This window comes from Alexandromys fortis, unplaced genomic scaffold, assembly GCF_014885135.2.
Source record: "Alexandromys fortis isolate MF-2015 unplaced genomic scaffold, M_Fortis_MF-2015_v1.1 scaffold_31, whole genome shotgun sequence".
Classification (NCBI taxonomy): Eukaryota; Metazoa; Chordata; class Mammalia; order Rodentia; family Cricetidae; genus Alexandromys; species Alexandromys fortis.
This window is the reverse complement of record NW_026067974.1, coordinates 7,822,162-7,835,669: the sequence shown is the minus strand read 5'-3', so window position 1 is coordinate 7,835,669 and position 13,508 is coordinate 7,822,162. Positions and strand designations below refer to the sequence as shown.

General features: G+C 48.3%; 2 protein-coding genes across 5 annotated transcripts in view; both read left to right on the top strand.

Annotated features, from left to right (window-relative positions):
* Positions 1–13,508, top strand: part of Igf2bp1 (insulin like growth factor 2 mRNA binding protein 1) — a 282,681-nt gene that overhangs the window by 111,300 nt on the left and 157,873 nt on the right. The gene's annotated exons all lie outside the window — the stretch shown is intronic.
* B4galnt2 (beta-1,4-N-acetyl-galactosaminyltransferase 2 (SID blood group)) overlaps positions 1–13,508 on the top strand; it is a 54,994-nt gene that overhangs the window by 9,762 nt on the left and 31,724 nt on the right. For 2 of the 4 annotated variants that reach the window (XM_050157096.1, XM_050157094.1), the window contains exons 2-5: positions 5,735–5,875; positions 9,666–9,866; positions 10,786–10,923; positions 11,962–12,068. In XM_050157096.1, coding sequence (XP_050013053.1) covers positions 5,751–5,875; positions 9,666–9,866; positions 10,786–10,923; positions 11,962–12,068 — 571 coding nt within the window. In that variant the 5' untranslated portion in view covers positions 5,735–5,750. The remainder of the gene's footprint in view (positions 1–5,734; positions 5,876–9,665; positions 9,867–10,785; positions 10,924–11,961; positions 12,069–13,508) is intronic. The other 2 variants (XM_050157097.1, XM_050157095.1) reach the window with 2 other exon arrangements.

Genomic DNA, 13,508 nt, shown 5'->3' with positions numbered 1-13,508 from the left:
CGTGAGAACAGGTGCTCCAACCATGAGGACAAGTGCTCCAACCCTCCAACCATGAGGTCATCTTAACAGCTGTTAGGTTCTTTTTTTTTAATTTTTAAAATTTATTTTAAAATTTGTGTGTTGCCCCGGCCTGCAGGTAAGTCAACAGAGACCCTAGAGGGGGAGTGAGAATGGGATGGGACAAGACACACTAGAGATGGAGACAAGAAAGGATTCTGATCAAGTCTCGTTTATTCAAGGGAATAATCCAGGTAAATAGAGGGTAAGGGAAAGGAGGAAGTTCTCCTTGTGTACATGGGTAACTAAACAACTTACTCAGCAACCTAACCATGGTCTAATGGACAGGTGGAAAGTCCATAACCATATTATGCAGAAAAGTCAGAATGTTCAGAACACAGGAACAATGGAGCAATAACTCCTTGCAGAGTTAGTATTTGACAGATCAGAACAGCAGAAGCCAAGTGCAACAGAGTGGGTGAAACTGATCTAGGGAGCAGTAAGTCTCCCACAGTGTGTGTGTGTCTGTGTATGTGTGTGTCTCTGTGTATGTGTGTCTCTCTCTGTGCATGTCTGTATGTATCTGTGTGTCTGTCTCNAAGAGGAGAGGAGAGAGAGAGAAAGGGATACCACTGGAAGCTGATCAGCTTGCCTCAGTGGGGGAGGGAGTGGGCTTGTCTTGTCTCTTAAAGGGACAGCACAGATCCTTACAAGTTGACCCTTGCACCTTCTACTGAAGCCCCTATCTCCACTTCCCATCTTGCTTTAGAAGCCCTGGAGTTAGAGATGAGAGCCATGACACCTGACTTTTTACGTGGGTTACAGGGTTGAACACAAGTCTCCGGCTTGCAGAGCAAACATTCCTACCTGGGACCCCATAGAATTTGTTTTCAAAGTAGAGATGGAACTTATTAGGGAAACATCCTAACATAGATTTAAGCACACAGTGAAAATGGGGGCTTGTTTGTTTGTTTTTACAGTTTATTCTATGCTGCATCTAATTCCACGTTGTAAGTTCTCATTCTTTGAGGGCTTCTTTTCCTCCTGTTGGGGACTAGCCTCGACTAAAAGACCCTGGAAAAGGCGTGGGGATTTATATATATAGAAAAGAATATTAAGACACAAGTGAAAATAATAAAACTGAGAAACATAGGATAGTATTGGGAGGGAGTTCCAGTGAGTACTGAATATTCTCCCACATTTCCAACTGCTTAAAATACCCCTGACCCCAAACCGTAGGAGTAAGACAAAAGACCGCATTACCGTGAACAGACCAATTGAAGGTCACGGGCTTCATAGTTAAACATTCTGTTGCTAGAACAAAAACGAGCCACTCCGTATGCAAACCACTCCCTGGGTGGAACTCTAACTCATTTTCCTAAAGGGACCCGGAACTTAGTTAGATCCTTACATTTTTGTCTGAGGTAGGAACAGCTGATTCCTGGAGCACAAGGGCCAGCAATTAGTCACACTTGTTGACTATAACCTTGAGCAAGCAGAACTTCATTGCTTAGGTGGGGCCTTTGTTTGTAGCACAACAACCTTGAAGGAATTAGTGGAAAGTTCCAAACTCTCTGCCCTTTGGTCCAGGTGGAAATTGGCCTTTCCTCCTGTGCAGCACCACCTTCCGGCTTAGGGCAGTGAGGTTCAACTTCACGAAGCAGGGAGCTCCTGTATGGGTCAGTCTGCCCCTGAGTTCTGTCATTAGGGAAGACAGCTTAACACAGCCTGGATGGGTGTGTTTGCTATCCTAGGAATCTGTACCCGGCCTTGAAGCTCAGCTGTGTTGTCTGTTTTCTTAAAGATTACTTTATGCTTCTGTGTATGCATGCCTCCTGCATGCATGTATGTGTGCCCCATGTACACCTGGTGGCAGTGGAGGCCAGAAGACTCCCCTGGAAATGTAGTTATAAACAGTTCTGGGCCATCAGATAGGTACTGGGAAATTAACATGGGTCCTCTATGAGGACAGATATTCCAACCCTCCAACCATGAGGATAGGTGCTCCAACCCTCCAACCACGAGAACAGGTGCTCCAACCCTCCAACCATGAAGACAGGTGCTCCAACCATGAGAACAGGTGCCCCAGCCGTGAGAGCAGGTGCTCCAACCCTCCAACCTTGAGGACAGGTTTTCCAACCCTCCAACCATGAGAACAGGTGCCCCAACCCTCCAGCCATGAGAGCAGGTGCTCTAACCCTCCAACCGTGAGAACAGGTGCTCCAACCATGAGGACAAGTGCTCCAACCCTCCAACCATGAGGTCATCTTAACAGCTGTTAGGTTCTTTTTTTTTTAATTTTTAAAATTTATTTTAAAATTTGTGTGTTGCCCCGGCCTGCAGGTAAGTCAACAGAGACCCTAGAGGGGGAGTGAGAATGGGATGGGACAAGACACACTAGAGATGGAGACAAGAAAGGATTCTGATCAAGTCTCGTTTATTCAAGGGAATAATCCAGGTAAATAGAGGGTAAGGGAAAGGAGGAAGTTCTCCTTGTGTACATGGGTAACTAAACAACTTACTCAGCAACCTAACCATGGTCTAATGGACAGGTGGAAAGTCCATAACCATATTATGCAGAAAAGTCAGAATGTTCAGAACACAGGAACAATGGAGCAATAACTCCTTGCAGAGTTAGTATTTGACAGATCAGAACAGCAGAAGCCAAGTGCAACAGAGTGGGTGAAACTGATCTAGGGAGCAGTAAGTCTCCCACAGTGTGTGTGTGTCTGTGTATGTGTGTGTCTCTGTGTATGTGTGTCTCTCTCTGTGCATGTCTGTATGTATCTGTGTGTCTGTCTCTGTGTGTGTGTGTGTCTGTATGTATCTATGTGTGCATGTGAGTATAGGTACCAGCAGAGCCCAGAGGAGACACTAGATCTTTTGGAGCTGGAGTTACAGGTGACTGATGCAGGGATGTAAATTCAGTTCCTCTGCTAGAGCAGTCTGAACTCTTGACCTCTGAACCAGCTCCTCCCACCCAATCTGTGTTCTTTTGTTTGTTTGTTTGTTTGTTTGGTTGGTTGGTTGGTTGGTTGGTTGGTTTTCAAGACAGGGTTTCTCTGTCCTAGAACTTGCTCTGTAGACCAGGCTGGCCTCCAGCTCACAGAGATCCACCTGCCTCTGCCTCCCAAGTGCTGGGATTAAAGGTGTGTGCTACCCACCGCCTAGCCTATCTGTTCTTAAGCATCTGCTGAAACCAGGGAACTTTTTGTGGGTTCTTGGTCTTGCTGACAAATGCATTTTAAAATTGACTCAGAAGGAAACTAAAGTCTGTTTTATTAGCATTTGAGAGAAAGTCAACAGAGCAGGAAAGTTATAGATCTTAGCAGCTTCCAGGAAAAGAACAGTGGGCAGAAAGAGAGAAGCTTGTGTTTTGGGATGTAGGATCCAGGAGAGCAGGCATGTTCGGCAGTAGAGGTTTAGAGTAAGTCCAGGCATTGGCAGAAGAGCTTCTGGACATTTCCTTAACACGTCTTTAAGGGAATCAACTTTTGGGAGGAGGGGAGTCTCTAGCCAGGTGGTTGACAGGCCTGGTCGCATTAACAATTAGTGAAAGGAACAATGGTGCCCAATGTTCTGATCTTTGTGGTAGATCAGAATGCCAGATCTCCAGCCAAGGCCCAAGATAGAATTCAGGTTTCATTCTTTTTACTGGGAGAAAGTAAGTTAATGGGGCTCAGTGGAGCCTTAATACCCAACCCCTTTAATTTGGTTGTTTAAATCCTAAAGAGGAGCCGGGCAGTGGTGGCTCAAGCCTTTAATCCCAGCACTCGGGAGGCAGAGGCAGGCGGATCTCTGTGAGTTCGAGGCCAGCCTGACTACTGAGGAAGTTCCAGGACAGGCTCCAAAGCTACAGAGAAACCCTGTCTCGAAAGACAAAACAAAAACAAACAAACAAAAAATCCTAAGGAGGGGCAAAGCTGAATCTGAATCTTCCTATTCTAGGGTTGCCAGAGAAACAGGAGGTGGAGACAGGCCCCCAAGCCTGCCATTGCTTGTCCAACCCCCAACACTGCGGCAGAAATCATCACTCCTTTTGGACCCTATGTCTTCTGCAGCCTTTGGGCTGTCACGTGCACTACCCACGTTTCCATTTTAATGCCGGAGTGGCTGTCGTTTTCTGTGTCTGACTCTTGGTGGTTTTGTGGTTGTGTATAGTTGTTTCATTTTGGGACGATGTGAGCGAATGTCTCTTCACCCCACGTAGCACACCTATACACACCAATGACAGGTGGAAGTGTGATGCCCAGCCAGACAGAGCAATGAGTGTGCGGCACTGACAGACAGACCAATGAGTGAGGGGCACTGACAGACAGACCAGTGAGTGCGGGGCACTGACAGACAGACCAATGAGTGCGGGGCACTGACAGACAGACCAATGAGTGAGGGGCACTGACAGACAGACCAATGAGTGAGGGGCACTTACAGAGCAGGAAGGAGGGGTTACTTGAGGTGCACGGGGGATTGCAGCTGCATCAGTACAAGGTTGCACCCTATTGTAGATGATGCCCGGATGGGAGCCGCACTGTGGAGCCCCATTTCCATTCAGTCAGCTACCCTATGTGCTCTAGAATCTTCCAGGATCACACTTGACGCTGAGCGAGAGCAGGACGTAATGGCCACCCTCCCAGCAGATGGTCCTGTGACCCTCCTTGGGCCAGCCACAGACAGGCACTCCAACTGGAGTAGCACGCCGTTAATACTGGCAGAAGCAGGCCATTCTCTGTGAACCTGAGCTAGCATGATACACATAGAGAGTTCCAGGCCAGCCAGGGCTACATAGGAAGACATCGTCTCAAAACAGAAAAGAAGTGGTGACTTTCTTTCGCTTTCTTTTCCCCTTTCTTCCCCCCCCCCACTTTTTTTTAAATTTTTGAGGTGTGTGTGTGTGTGTGTGTGTGTGTGTGTGTTACTAATTCTGCTCTGCTGGCCAGAAACTCACAGAGATCTTTCTGCCTCTGCTTTGGGAGCGCTGGGATTAAATTCGCCATCACACCTGGACGGAGAATGACGAAGTTTCTCAGGTTACCTCAGACTGCTTCCAGGGAGAGTCGCTTTAATTATTACTATTGTTTGCTATTTTCCCCGTTGTCTTAGATTTTATGTGTGAGTGGAAGAGGGGAGGATCCACTTTTTAAACCACCATCAGTGATATGATGGTGTGCACGGTGTGGTCTAGCCCAGCACTCAGGAAACAGAAGCAGGAGGATCTCCAACTTGGAGGCCAGCTTGGTCTACAGAGTGAGTTCCAGGACAGCCAGGGCTACGCAGAAAAACCCTGTCTCAAAAAACAAAATTTGTGAATAAATAAATAATCAGGCTGTAAGAAAACCTCTAAGGCGTTTACTTAATTAATGATGATGTTAGCGGGCCCAGTCTATCTATTGTGGGTGGGGCCATCCCTGGGCCGGTAGTTCTGGGTTCTATAAGAAAGCGGACTAAGCAAGCTATGTGAAGCAAGGCAGTAAGCAATACTACTCGATGGCCTCTGCGTCAGCTCCTGCCTCCAGGTTCCTGTTCTGTTTGAGTTCCTATCCTGACTTTCTTTGAAGATGGACAGAGATATTGGACTATGAACCAGATAAACCCTTCCCTCCCCAGCTTGCTTTTGGTTTTATCATAGGAGTAGTAACCCTAACTAAGACACCAGCTTCACTTCAGAAATGTCTTTCACTATGCAGGTATTTTTTAAAGTTCTGATATACATTTCAACCTTCCATCTCTGCCACTACAGGTGTTTCTGTACAGTCATGACTCAGGAGAGGACGTTGGTGACAAAGGGCACAAAAATCCTGTTAGGGGCTGGAGAGATGGTTCAGCGATTAAAAGCCCATGCTGCTTTGGCAGAAGACAAGTCCAGTTCCAAGTACCCATGGTGGGTGGCTCACAACTGCCTGTAACTCTAGCTCCAGGGGATTCCGGTACCCTCATCCGGACTCTGTGGGCACCCACATTCACAGACACTCATAGACACACACAAATATACACACACACAATTAAAAAAAATTAGTCTTAAAGATGGGTTTCTAAAGCAGAAGGCAAAGCACGCTGATTTTTGTGGTGTGTACAGACACAGGCTGACACGGACATGACAGCTGGGAGGGGGAATTAGAATAATCAAAATGCTCCTTATACGGGCACGAACTTGTCAAAGGGAAAGTGTAATAAAAGTTAGACAAAGTTGGAAAACGTAATAACAGTAATAATGATATTATAATTACCTCCCTGTGTAGGAACAAGAGGAAGCAGGGCTCAGGTTTCAGCCGTTGCCAGTTTTTCTGCTCATTTCAAAAGCCAACTGTGTCAGTGGCATAGGAACCGGAGGGACACAATGTCACCCTTACCCCCCCACACACGCATGGCCACCCCGGGGCCTATTTTGGCGTGGACTTTATAAGTTACATTCTGGACCTTTCTTGGATGTTTCTTAGATACAGTCCCACCGGAAGAGCAGACTCATTAATATTTCAGCCACCCTCCATAGACGCACATAGGCTGGTCTGTCTCAGAAGGACAAAACCTTTGCACTCACCCAGTAAAAATTAAATCTTTATTAATAATCTGCTACTAGAACAGCCTCTGCCAATGATTATACTGTAAGATGTTTTGGGGAACCAGAAGTCTAAGAACTTGGGGCTGAAAGTGTAACTCAGTGGTAGGGTGCTCGCCAGACATACACAAGGCCATGGGATCAATCCATAGCATTACCAAAGTACATGTCCCAGAATTTCAGTTTAAAGCAGCATTGTACACCCGTAATTCCAGCATTTGAATGTGGGGTGGGGATAGAAGGATGAGGAAATGAAGATCATCTCTGGCTAGACAGTAAGTTTGAGGTTGGCCTCTTTATTTTTAAAGGAAAGTCTGTGGGCCGTGAAGACGGCTCAACACGTGAAGGTTCTTGCTACTTGAGACAAACTGAGTTCAATCCCTGAGTCCCGCATGGTAGAAAAAGAGAAGCCACTCCCCAGAGTTGTCTCCTGACATCCACATATGTTCCACGGAACATGCACACTGATGTATCTCCCCACGTGAAATAAAGAGGCTAAGAAATCGATGAAGAGCTGGGTGTGGTGGCGCACGCCTTAATCCCAGCACTAGGGAGGCAAAGGCAGGCGGATCTCTGTGAGTTCCAGGACAGTCTGTTCTGCAAAGAGAATTCCAGGGCAGCCAGCGCTGTTATGTTACTCAGAGAGACTGATTCACAACTGTATGTAACTCTACTCACCTTCTCCTGGCCTCTATGGGTGTAAGATAATGCATGTGGTACACAGACATACATGCGGGCAAAATACGCATACATAGAAGATAAAATAAAAATAAAAAATTTAGCAGAGCGGTAAAGTAAAGCACACCTTTACTCCCAGCACCCAGGAGGCAGAGGGAGGCAGATCTCTGTGAGTTCAAGGCTAACCTGGTTCTACAGAGAGACTTCTGGGATGGCCAGTGCTACATAGAGAGACCCTGTCTCAAAACTAACAAAAATAGAATGCCCCCATAGGCTCATATATTTGAATACTTGTCACCAGAGAGTGGCACTATTTCAAAAGATTATGAGGTGTGACCTTGCTGGAGGAAGTGTGTCACTGGGGGTGGCCTTTGAGCTTTCAAAAGCCCATGCCAATGGCAGAATCTCTCAGGCAGTGAATCAGGTTGTCAGCTACCACTCCGGCACCTGCCTGCATGCCGCCATGCTTCCTGCCGTGGTGATAAGGGTTACCCTGGTCATGGTGTCGCTTCACACCAACACAATACTGACCAAAACAAAATGGAAGTCTTATAAGGTGTCAGACGGGGAAGCAAACCTCAGACATGAGAACGAAAACCCCGCGCAGATTGACTTGTCAGCCTGGGTCAGACTTGGAGTCTACTGGCAGGCGCTTCATTGGCAGCATCCTGAAAACACAGTCCGATTTGGGGAAAGGTTTCCAGGCAGCAGTCGGTCCGATTCCAGGTGCACAAGAAAGCTTAAGCTGTGAATACGTAGGAGTAGGGGCCCTTTTACAAATGAAATGCTTTTTTTTTTTTTTTTTTTTCCAAGACAGGGTTTCTCTGTGGTTTTGGTGTTGTTTTGTTTTTCGAGACAAGGTTTCTCTGTGTAGCCTTGACTGTCCTGGAACTCACTCTGTAGACCAGGCTGGCCTCGAACTCACAGAGATCCACCTGCCTCTGCCTCCCAAATGCTGGGATTAGAGGTGTGCACCACCACTGCCCAGCGAAATGTTTTCTTTCTTAAGAGTTTCTGTCGTCACGGCGTCTATTCCTGGCAATAAAATCCTACCTGAGCCAGGCACATCCTCAATCCCAGCCTGCCCAGTACTCTGGGAGGCAGGGCAAGATCTTTGAGTTCAAGGCCAGCCTATCTGTAGCCTGAGTTCCTGAACAGCCAGGGCTACACAGAGAAACCCGGTCTTGAAAAACTACACACACAAAACCAAAACCCAACCAAACAAAAACCCTAAATGAGTTAGTTTGTGGAGGTATTTCCAGGAAGGATTAGGCCGGAGGGTTCCCTTCTCCCTTGGAAGAGGGTCACAACACAAACAAGATCTACTCTGATGTAGGTGGTACTGTCCCTAGGGCTTGGGGCAACAAAAAGTAAAAAATGAGAAAACCAGAGTTCTGGCTTTCCCCCTTCCCAACTTCCTGTTTTGCTGCGACTTGAGGAACCTCCTTGGGCCCCCTTTGCATGACTGACTGAACTTCTAAAACCACGAGGCCAAGTGAGCCCGCTTCCGGTGGTTATGCAAATCAGTTAATCACCTGGACACACACGAGGCTGGTGCGTGAGCTTCTGTGCCTCCCCCACCCCCACCCTCTTTGAGATTATTTTGTCCATCCCTTAATTTGGAATTTTCCCGGGTCCGGCTGTTGTCACTTTCCTCCTTCTCTGATTCGGAGTTTCCCTTGGAAACACTTTTCACATGGCTGTCCCAGAATTCACTCTGTAGACCAGGCTGGCCTCGAACTCACAGATCTGCCTGCCTCAGTCTCCCGAGTGCTGGGATTAAAGGTGTATACCACCACCACCCAGCCACTTCTCATCTTTAAGAGTGCCTCTTGTTGGCCTGGAGCTCACCATTAAGTTGACTGACTTGCCAGTGAGCCCCCAAGATCCTCCGTTGTTTTCCAGATTGTTTTGGAGTTACAAGCATGTACCAACATACCCAACTTTAAAAAATTAATTATTAACCCAAGAATGGTGGCACCCCCCTTTAGTCCCAGCGTGAGAAGCAGACGCAGGCAGACGTCTATGTACTCAAGGCCAGAATGATCTACACAATGAACTCCAGGCCAGTCAGGGCTATATGGTGAGATCCTGTCTCAAACAAAACAAACAAAATAAAACGAATTAACGTTCATATTATTGAGTGTGCGTGTGAATGTGTATGAGCAAATGCTGTGGCTCCGGTGTGGATGTCAGAGGAGCTGCTCCGGTCCTTCCCCTGTGGGTTCTGGGATTCGAGTCCTCAAGCTTACACAGCAGCCATCTTACCTGCCAAGCTGTCTACCAGGCCATCCCCCACTTCTGACGTGGGTCCCGGAGGCTGAACTCAGGTCCCCGTGTGTGGCTTCGCTGACTAACCTATCTTCCCAGCTCCTTAAAACCAAACATTTTAAAATGTATTTTGCTTTTCCTGTGTGTTCTGTGTGTGTCCTGCCAGCTCCAGAACTCTGTGGCTCCTCAAGCTATTGCTCATGATCCTGGGACTTGCCGTTGTTCTGTTTATGTTCCGAAGTGTGCCCCTGCAAGCAGTGTTCAGCACATTCGAGCCACAGATCCCGAAGGCTGTGCCGGGTGGCCAGGTGCTGAAGCTTCTACCTGAGAAGCACCTGAGGAACCTCTTTACCTACGATGGCATCTGGTGAGACTCTGGGTGCCCTGGCCTCTTTTATTGTCTCCCTCGATGTCTCTTTCCAGCGTTTCCGTGGAGCCCTAGGCCTCATGGGCAGTTCTGAACAGCTGCTGATTGCCAAAGTGACTCTCAGAGACCAGACATGGTCTGTGGGATCTGGGCTATATCCTCTACGACATCCAGAAACCATACAATCTCAAGGGGAAGATGCTGCCTCTTGGTGTCTGCCCTGGTGGGACTTACTGCCAACTGAAGCCTGTGGTTCTTGGGTTGAAAGAAGCTAGATGGAGGGGGTAATCAAGAGGGCCGTGGTGGCCAGGCGGTGGTGGCGCATGCCTTTAATCCCAGCACTTGGGAGGCAGAGGCAGGCAGATCTCTGTGAGTTCGAGACCAGCCTCGTCTACAAGAGCTAGTTCCAGGACAGGCTCCAAAAGAGGGCCGTGGTGCACTCAGGAGGTTTTTTTATTTATTTATTTATTTATTTATTTATTCGAGACAGGGGGTCTCTGTAGCTTTGGAGCCTATCCTGGAACTAGCTCTTGTAGACCAGGCTGGCCTAGAACTCACAGAGATCCGCCTGCCTCTGCCTCCTGAGTGCTGGGATTAAAGGCGTGCGCCACCACTGCCCGGCTGGGCAGGGGGTTTGCCATGGGTTCAAGGCCAGTCTGTGCCAAATAGACGAGATCTTGTCTTAAAAGGGGGAAGGAAGGGGGGGGGGGGGGGGGGGCTCTTCAGTCCTTCTCATCCTCCCTCCGACTTCCTTCAATCTGTCTCTGCAAGGGGTCACTGCTGGGTGGTTCCAGGGTGTAAACCCAGTTAGGAGAGCCGTGTGGGAAGAGATTTTCAGGGTGAGTGTCACGCAGGACTAGGGCTAAGGTCCCTCCCTCCCATCAGCCATCCATGTATACGCTTCTTTTGCTTGTTTTAGGCTCTTCCCCAAAAATCAGTGTGACTGTGATTCCGGCCAGCTGAAAAGAAAATACAATTTTCAGGGTGCCTATAACCAGAACGACCTCCCAGCTGTGAATGCCAGGAGACAGGCGGAATTTGAACACTTTCAGAGGAGGTGATGCAGGCTGTGGGGTCCCTCAGGTCTCCGGGGAGAACAAACACCCATCCCGAGTGTTTGAGGGAGTGAGGGACCCTAAGAAACAAAATTTGGACCTTGCCCTCTTGATGGACCCCCGGGAAGAACTGTTGGGAATAAAGAGAGGAAGGCAATAGAGGGTAAAGTCCTCCAAGGAAGATTTGAAGGGGTTTGTGTGCATAAAACATTTCAATAAACCAACAGAGAAAAAGGAACAGAGCTTGCTCCACCTTGCTCAGTCATGGTGGTGGCACCTTGGCACTAGGTGCCCAGGCCAGCATAGAAAGTGACTCGATATGCTGGGAGCATACTGTCTGCCAGCTCTGTGCGAAATGTGTCACTTTGACTTTAGACAGTACTGGGGACTGAACCTAGGGCCTCCTGTTAGCTAGGCAGGCCCTCCATGCCCCGCCCCCAGTTCTTTCCCTGTGGTGCTGGGCATCAGACCCAGATTTTTGCAGGTGCTGGCAGATGCTCCTTTGCACTGATACCAGGATTGCTGGGTGAAAAGGGCATTAAAGTGAGTTCTGGCAGGCTTTTAGTGGAGGCATTTTGTATATGCTGGCCATGGTTGGTACTTAACTGCCATCCTAGAGTGTGGGAAGCTGAAGCAGGAGGACTGTTAGCTGAAGGCCAGCCTAGGCTTCATGTCAGACCTGTCTCAGACCAACAAGATGGCGTTGCTTATGACAGCCCCTTTAAAAGTAACTAGAGGTTTTGGAGAAAGGCTTCTTATGCAGGGCTAGCAGGCCGTCGCTGACCGTGAACCTTGGTTCCTGCTTGCATTATCTGTGGTACTTATTTCAGGCATAGATATATTCCACCTCAGGAAGCAGCCAGACAGAACTGGCCTGTCAGGGATGAAGCTGTTCTTTCCTCAGGATTTACTTTTTATTGCTCTGAATCATGTTTGTGTGTATGTGCGGGTAATGATTTCACTTGATCCTGTTGATTATGAGAGCAACTTTTAAGATGTGTTTTGCCGTACACTGACTCTCATGCTTCTGTCTCCTGAAGAAAAGGGCTGCCCCGCCCACCGCCTCTGCTGGCGCCACCCAATCTCCCCTTTGGGTACCCAGTGCATGGAGTGGAGGTGATGCCCCTGCACACAGTTCTCATCCCAGGTGGGTACATCTGCGTCTCGAGAGGCTGCAGACAAAAGGTGTGCCCTTGTGCTCTGGGCACAATGCAGGAGGCTTGGTGGGATTTCATTCTGTGTGAGACTCCCTGGTTCCACAACCCGGAGTCTCTCTTTGTAGCTGTGGATTCCCTGTGGCTCTAAGATAATATAGAAGTTGGAATTTTGTGGGCCTCGGGGGCATCTTAGGGGATAGTTGGTTTTCAAAGGTTCTCTAGCAACAAGAGCGTCTTGATGAACCCATTCCCAGGGAGGGTTTTCTGAAAAAGAGTTTTTTTTCTGTTCAGATCCCTTCCAGGGCAGGCTCAGCAGGTAAAGGTGCTTGTGCCAGGGCTGCCACCAAAATTAAATGCAAATAAAGCAATAAAGACAAAGCAAAAACAAGAGCATGCCTTCACGGGGTCTTTACGCATCCATCTGCTTCAGCATCACCCGATGTTTCAAAGCCAAGGACAGAGATGCCAGGAGACCACAGGCAGTCCGTGCATTTCCTCCCCAGAAGTGGTGGGTGGACGCTGGGCCATCTCGTGGATTCCTCTCCTGCTATGTGGGCTCTCTTGGCATCTAGAGGCAAACAGCCCCCACCATGAGCCGTGGAAAAGATCTTGTTTAGCTGGGTGACAGTGGCACCTGGGGTCCAGCAAGTCTCCATGAGCAAGACCTGAATTATCCAAAGTCACACCGCTAACAGGTGAGATGAGAGTGAGTGCCCGGGACAGAAGGCATGCAGGCGCCAAATCCGTGGTCCAGCCTTCCAGACGGAACAAGGGGAGCGAGAAGCAGCCTCCCTGGCCCAGTGGCAGCTAAACTTTGTTGGGAACCATGCAGCCTAGTCTCGGATCTGTCCAACGGGTTTCCCCAGGGCAAGGCACCCGTGGAACTGGACTCTCTGTAGTCCACAGAGCAGCGTAGGAATCTGCTGGCTCTTTTCTCTCATTATGTTGGTGATTCTTTGGGTGGTTTTTAGTTTTGTTCTGCCAGTCACATGTGCAGCTGCTGTAGTTCCCCTGGAAATTCTGTTCCTTTTCAATTATTTTCCCTTAAGATCCAGCAGGGGATTGATACTTCTTAAATCTTTTCTCTGGAACATTACAACTCCCAATCCTGGAACTTTCCTGACTCAATGGTGATAGTAAGGTACATACAAGAAAGCAACACTTGGAACATTGGCCAGGTCTCACAGTTCTGGAAGGGAGAGTAGAGCATGTACACACAGAATAGGGAAAAGGCCGCAGACATACACCTAGTGCCAGCTGTCGAGAGGAAGTTCCCTGGACACCAAGCATGTAGAATCAACCATAAGATCTAGTATATTCCAATGGGAAAATGCAGTGCAATCTGGGATGGAGTGACCCATCTTTAGCATACACAGGAGCTTGTATTGGTGGAAGAAGTGTGGTCTAGTGAGACGGGAAAAGCTTTGTCG